Source organism: Rattus rattus, chromosome 9 (genome assembly GCF_011064425.1).
Source record: "Rattus rattus isolate New Zealand chromosome 9, Rrattus_CSIRO_v1, whole genome shotgun sequence".
NCBI lineage: Eukaryota > Metazoa > Chordata > Mammalia > Rodentia > Muridae > Rattus > Rattus rattus.
Window position 1 is genome coordinate 62,874,209 of NC_046162.1, and position 7,139 is coordinate 62,881,347.

Below are 7,139 nucleotides of genomic sequence, written 5' to 3' on the forward strand. Positions count from 1 at the left end.
CCACAGGAGATTCCACACGGTTCTGAAAACTCAACAGATCACCTTGCTGGAGGGTCTGAGCTGAGAGAGTGACAATGGGTTGGACTAGTTAGCTATGCAGATGTCCTGCCTTCTATTCAAACCTAACCCTTGTGTTAGAACTCTGTCGATGGACTTGATCACTGTTGTTTTGTTTTTACTTTTCCTAATGTGGTCATATTGAATTACTTTTGGGCCTCTTGGTTAAGATCAAATATAGTACCTGTTCTTATCAGTTTAACATCTGAGTCATTCTTCATCTAACATGGCCCACACTGAATAACTCTTGAAGTGGAAATTTCAGGGTTCTTTGGAAAGTCAGTTGGATGGTGTTTTGCTGGGGCAAAACACGTGGAGGAACGTTTCGTCAAAGTGGACACAGGTGTGAAAGGCTAAGGCAGACTTGTGAAGGAACAAGCAGACACAGGAGAGAGGATGTTCTGCTAAAGCAAGCATGTGAAAGGACGCGTGATGAAGGATTCTTTGCTAACGACATGCATGGATTGGTCTGCCTTACTTTGCATGGTTGAGCTGCATTTGTCAGGATGCCATAGAGAGAAACTCACCAAAATAACTTCTGGTGGTGTGCTGCAGTTGGTTGCCTCTTCCAAGGACTCGGATGCACGTGCTGAGGCAAGACACGTCGAGGCAAGACCTGCGCTGAAAGGCAAGACACGATGTTTGGAGCGTATAAATAGAACTCCACGGAGTGACGGAGACAGAGCGTGGCTTGCTGGCACAGCTAGCTGTGCAACACCTGTGGATCTGCACTTCCCTGAGAGAGGCACATCAGAGAACTTCTGCTAGTGTTCCTGTTGGTCCCTTCTGCTGATTCAAGCCAAGGCTGAGGCCTGGCTGTCTCTGCTAGGTCATGTCACTGCTGTTGCTAACACAACACTACTGACCTGGACTGACAGTGTATCCGTGAGGTATTTGCGAGTGGATCGAACTGTCACTGCCTGCTAGCCTGTGAACTGAGCTGCCAGTTTCCAGACAACACAGACAGGAGGAGTTGCTTCAAAGAACCTTTCTAAACAGGTCCACTTCCCCTGCAGCCCCCCCCCATTCCTTTCTTTTCCACTACCTCTGGTGGGTGGTGGGTTAAAAGGAAGGTTAAAGTGTTTAAGAACCATCATTAAAAATAGCATTTGGGTTGGGGATTTAGCTCAGTGGTAGAGCACTTGCCTAGAAAGTGCAAGGCCCTGGGTTCGGTCCTCAGCTCCAAAGGAAAAAAAAAGAAAGAAAGAAAGAAAAAATAGCATTTGAGGGGGCTGGAGAGATGGCTCAATGGTTAAGAGCACTGACTGCTTTTCCAGAGATCCTGAGTTCAATTCCCAGCAACCACATGTAATGGGATCCAGTGACCTCTTCTGGTGTGTCCGAAGACAGCCACAGTGTACTCACATACAAAAAATAAATACATCTTTTTTTTTTTAAATAGCATTTGAAAAAATTAAAATTACAAACTCTTTTTGTGCTTTTCACCATTACTTGGTTAACTGACCTATGGAAGACAGGCGGTCCAGCTGAAGCTGCCAGGGCTGCCAGGGCCCTGGCTCTGACTCCTGAAACTCTGATAACAGCCATTGAGGATGGGCTGTTCTGGTGCCCCAATATCTGTCCATACTTCCTGCTTCCTGTTTAGTTCCAGTAGCCTAGTCCCCTACAGACACATGGCAGGCAGCATTGTCTGATAAAATATAGAATTCAATTAAATTTGAATTTCAAGTCAACAACAAGTAATGTTTTAATGTTTGGGAACAAGAGATCTTGTGAGCCTGGCAAGAGAACACAGGCCTGAGTGACAGAGCTTCAGTTGCAGGAATCATAGGACTCCGGAGGCACAGAGGCCAGCATTTCCACAGGCAGTAGATGTACGGCTGCTCTTAGGTGTGCTTCTGGTTTGGTTTCCCACACAGGTGCTCTGGGGAAAGGGTGGTGATTCCTTATCTGGCCAGCGCCCTGGAACTGCAACATTTGATTAAGTTGAGGTGGCGTGTACACAACAAAATGTATTTGATATGAAAAGTGCAATGGCACTTAATGAGTTCACAGCATGCACGGCCAAACCCCCACCACCCCTGATTCTAGACTATTTCTGTCACAGTAGAAAATGCCTATACCCCTTCAGCCATCCCTCCCAGCCCCAGGCGCCTCTCTACCTGCTGACCCTAAGGACTGGTCTACTTTGAATGTCTTGTATAAACATAACCCATAGTATGAGCCTTAGATGGTCCTCTTTCACCCACATGCTTTGGGGGGGGGCTGACCATGCTGTAAGAACGAACCCCTGCTGCCTTTTTGTCACTAATATTTCTGCGTGTGGATTCTGCACAGTTTATCTGCTCATGGCTTGTTGGGCATTTATCTTCTAAGTTTTACTATTGTGAGTAACGCTGTACCTGTGCCTAACTCTTCTGGAGTTTATTCTGGGTCAGATGTTTTTCTTTTCTTTATTTTTAGATGAGAAGGACTGAGGAGCCAGTACAAGCCCACTGAACAGAATTGGTGATCTCCTGGATGACCTCTGACACCCCCCTCCCCTACCCCCAGAATATCACACTATGGTGAGGTTATCTAAACGTGATGTGTGGAGGAGACAGTGAAATGGTTCAGTGGATTAAGATTTGCTTCCCACATGGCAGAAGGACAGAATAACCCTACACGTTAAGTGCCATTGGATTTTCCACATCAAATAATTCTGTGGGAATGTCATACTCACACCCATACCTCCGCAAACCCCCACAATAAGTAAATGTAACTAATTTTTTTAAAAAGCCTGAAGGCTGCTGGAGAGATGGCTCAGCTTACTGTGCAATCATAAGCACCGGTTTTGATCCTAGCACCCATGCAAAAAAGCATGTGTTGCAATTCATGCCAGCAACCCCAGCTCTGAGGGAGATAGGTGGATACAGGCAGATGCCTGGGTGTTGGCTTTCAGCCTAATTGAGAAAAAGATCAGGTATGAGAGACCCTGCCTCTGGGACAGGCAGGGAGTGCTAGAGGATACCTGGTACCTTGTTCTGGGGTTTGTGCATATATAGTCAAAGACAGATACATCAGGTAAACAAAACAACCAACTCCACCACCACACACACTTTTTATTTTAACAAGTCTGCACAAGCCAGGCCCTGGTGTTTTACACCTTTAATCCCAGCACTGGAGAGGCAGAGGCAGGCAGATTTCTGTGAGTTTAAGGCCAGAGTGATCTACAGAGTGAGTTCCAGGACAGCCAAGGTTGTTACCAGAGAAACCCTATCTCAACCTCCCCTCCAAATAAAAAAAAGCCTGTACAAAAAGGGTTTAAGAACCAGTGAGATAGCTTGATAGGTAAAGTCCCTTGCTCATGACCCAAGTGCCCAGAAGAGAGTTGACTCCTGATTGTTGAGTTCTGACTTCCACCTGTGCTCAATGGCACTCGTGCACCCACACTCTCAAACACAAACAGTAATAAAAGTAAAGTTGAATTATAAGACAAAACAACAACAAAAGGTTTGCTGAGATCGACTGCTTAACTAGGAAGGAAAGAGCAGGGACTACAGAAGGGACAAGCCCACTTTGTCGGGGAGGAAAGTTAGCTTATCCATTGAACCACAGGCTCCAGGCCGCCGAAGGAGACAGAATGCCAAGGCTGCCTCCTTACTGTGTTCTTTACACAACAGTGTGGTGCCATCTCTCTAGGAATGAGCATCAGATCCCCTAAGTGACTTAAGGATTAAGACACTTCTGAAGACATGAAAAAAAATGACACTCGAAATCAGGTAAGAGAGCAATGCTTGCGTCTGGAGATACAGCTCAGAGGTTAAGAGCACTGGCTGCCCTTCCAGAGGTCCTGAGTTTGATTCCCAGCGACCACATGGGGCTCATAACCATCTATAAGGACATCTGGTGGCCTCTTCAGGTGTGCATGCATAATGTAGACAAAACACTGTATACATAGTAAATAAATAAATCTTTAAAAAAAGAAATCAATGCCTAAGGTGAGGGTATGACAAATACCTGTAATTCCTGTATTCCATAGCCTGGTACAGGAGGTTAGCATGGACTATATAGTAAGACCTTATTTCAAAAACAAAACAAAGAAAACCTATAATCAGATCCTATCATGTGGTTAACTGACCAGCAAGGATTGGGACCCATGTCTTTATCAACTGAACAACTTAAATCTCCAGGTGATCCCATCCAGGGGACACCCACAGAACTGCAGATGTTTCTAGATGGGCCACTCAGTGTCCACTGGTGAGGCACAGGGGTATTTTACCCTGTTCCGTTTCCTTCCACCTGTGCAGGTGCTGAGGCGTGACTCTGTCTCATACTAGTAGACCTGACATCTGGATTGGTCCACAGGTCCCTTCCAACATCTAGGGCACATACCTGTGTCAACTAGATGACATACAACTTCAACACAGGGCTCTCCTTATTTTAAACCCTGTGCACACACTTGATGGTTATGAAGACTGTCACAGGAGATACTCCAAACTCCCCAGGTGACTCGGAAAGAGCAAACCCCCCTGTGCCATGTCCCCAGCTCTGGGATTACAGGCCCACAAGCCTCTGGCCAGAAGTTGGGGAGGAGGTTACTCCAAGACCCACTTAGGAAAACTGCACAGGGCTTCCAATAAACCCTGAAAACTGAGGCTACAAAGATGGCTCAGCAGTTAAAAGCACTGGTTACTCTTCTACAGGACTCACGCTCCCTCTATTTCCAGCTCCCACATGGTGGTTCAAAACTGTCAGTAACTTTGGCTTTACGAAGTCTGGTGCCCACGACTGGCTGGTGCATGTATCAGGTATGAAGACAGTATCGTAGAGGCAAAACCATACATATAAAACAATAAAATTTAAAACATCAACTTTATTCAAAAAGAGCACGAGTAAGGTCAAAGACCATGAACACTCTAAACAGTTAACACTAAAATTAGGTATCTTGACCCCTAAGACAGTAAGCATATAACAATATAACATGCCAGGTCAACTAGTGACTCAGAGTCCATACATATTCAAGATCTGAGACTGGGACTCCTACAACCCCCACTACACAACCCTCCACCTAAAAATTCAGCAAGGCCTCACCTCCCAAACACTGAGCGCTAATGTGAACATGCTAGATTTCCCTCCCAGGTCCATAAACTCCCAGGCTGTTCAAGATGCTCCCCTCAAAACCCTGGATCAACTATTCCCCTGATGCTCAAAACAGGCAACTCTTGCTCTTCAGTCCCTGGGGCCCTGGGGGATGCCTGAGCTTTGGTGTCTCAGTTATGTAAGGATCAGGAGAGGGGGGAAATCAAGGGAAGAAGGATCGAGCAAAGTGGTAGTTAGTAGCACAAATAGTAGCATCTGTGATAAACAGCCTCTCCCCTGGATCCCAGCTCCAGGTCTCTGGTATGCTACTGTTCCAGGGCAAGAAGGAGCCTACCCAGAAGCCTTTCTTCCGCAGGTAGAAAGCAGCAGGGACTAACTCCATTCCCAAATCTGAACTCTTCAGGATGCTCAGGCTCCAGGGGTACAGGCCACGCGGTCTAAATAATACTCTCTTCAAATGGGCCACCCACATCTCCCCAGGGTTCAGCAACACCTGCCAGTGCTGGACCTGGGTCCTTACAGCCCAGCAGACATGCATTGACAGCAGGTGGCACATAAAGTGTATGCTATCCAACAAGAGGACAAACTTCTGGTCTTGCAACCAGGTTTGTGCTACTGACTGGTCCAAAGGCCAGAGGGATCTCAACTCCAACAATACAGGTTGCCCAAGAGATGGCATCACATCTAAAATATCCCACCAAGACAGAGGAGGGATGAGCCGGTGCGAGCAGGGGAAAAGGACATCTAATCTCCAGGGAAGGGCCTGGGTCCACTCAGCATCCTCAGGGCCCAGATCCAGGGGTACGGCTTCCTGAGGCAAAAGCTCAGTGGGCACAGAAATGGAGAATACTACCCACTGTGTCCATGAAGGGGTTGGTACCAGGGCCCCAGGCCCTCCATATTCAGAGACACTCTGAGGCACATAAAGGGACCCCACACCCTGCCATGCATCCTGCTCAGACCTTGGATTCTGCTCAGACCCTGCATCCTGCTCAGACCCTGCATCCTGCTTAGAATCTGACTCCAAGGACTCTGACTCTGACAAGTGTTCCATGGGCTCAGCATCCCACACTTCCTCTTCCTCCTCTTCCTCTGAAAGTTCTTCCTGTTCCCAGTATCCCATCTCCAGGTAGAATTTATTCAACAAGAAAGCTGCCTTGAAGCAAGCAAAGCACATTTTCATTTGTTCTCCATGGACAAGCTGGTACAGCCAGGCTCCATAGAGGCAGGACATGCCCCTGGCCCCATGGCGAACACTGACTGGGGGACACATGGCCAAGAAGTCTGTCTGCAGCCAAGTGGACAGGCAGAGGAAGACTTGCTCGATGGTCTCAGGAGGTCAGGTCAACAGGACCGTAGACTCTAGAAATAGGCGGAAAAGCTGAGAATGAGAGACTCAGGAGAAAACAGGGTACAGTAGGAGGTCTAGGGAGTTTGGGGCTCCAGGACACGGAGCAGTGGTACGAGAACTGGGTGCGAATTCAATGGATACCTCTCTGGAGAAGTAGACAGGCCCGAGCTTCCAGAAGGTTCTTCAGCTTCACACTTGCTCCAATGTCTGGGGAGCTAGAAAGGCAAAGGAAATGAGGTTTGGCTTCTCCTGCTGGGCTCGCTGCTGGTTCCACTAAGGAGCGGGATGTTGGGACTCTGACCCCCCCCACCCCCCCATCCCCCCACCCCGGGTTCACTGCTCACTCTGTAGAGGCCGGGGGCTGGGGTGCTTTTGCCACACCCACAACTCCAGAAGTTCCCACAACTCCAGAAATTTCCTCAGGGTTCAAGGCCCCAACCTCACACTTGGGCCCAGCTACCACCCAAGGGAGGCCGGGAAGCCTAACCCAGGACCTCCTCTCTGCCCACCGCGCTCCCAACCTGGCCCAGGCCCACCATGTCCAACCAGTCCCAGCCACCCGCCTCAGCCCCTTCCCATCCTTACCTCTCCGACTGAGCTCCCAGGAATCCCCCTTAACGGACTCGACAAGAGAGATCTCCTCGCTGAGCACTGAGCCCAGCACTGAGCAACGCGGACTTATAAAGGG

The 7,139-nt window shown here is 48.3% G+C and overlaps 1 protein-coding gene and 1 pseudogene across 1 annotated transcript; one reads left to right on the forward strand and one right to left on the reverse strand.

The window, feature by feature from the left end:
• The first annotated feature begins 202 nt into the window (after window positions 1-202).
• Window positions 203-306, forward strand: LOC116910752 (annotated as a pseudogene).
• A 4,552-nt stretch (window positions 307-4,858) lies between these two features.
• On the reverse strand, window positions 4,859-6,666 carry LOC116909840 (testis-expressed protein 19.1). The gene is made up of 2 exons (XM_032913565.1): window positions 6,593-6,666; window positions 4,859-6,462 (listed from the first exon to the last, which is right to left on the reverse strand). Exon 2 carries the CDS (start codon window positions 6,371-6,373, stop codon window positions 5,303-5,305), a length of 1,071 nt encoding a protein of 356 aa, XP_032769456.1. The 5' UTR covers window positions 6,374-6,462; window positions 6,593-6,666; the 3' UTR covers window positions 4,859-5,302.
• Window positions 6,667-7,139: the final 473 nt, after the last annotated feature.

Excerpts from the sequence above, each read along its gene's own strand:
- LOC116909840 (XM_032913565.1), bottom strand. The coding sequence starts at position 6,373 with ATGTGTCCCCCAGTCAGTGTTCGCCATGGGGCCAGGGGCATGTCCTGC.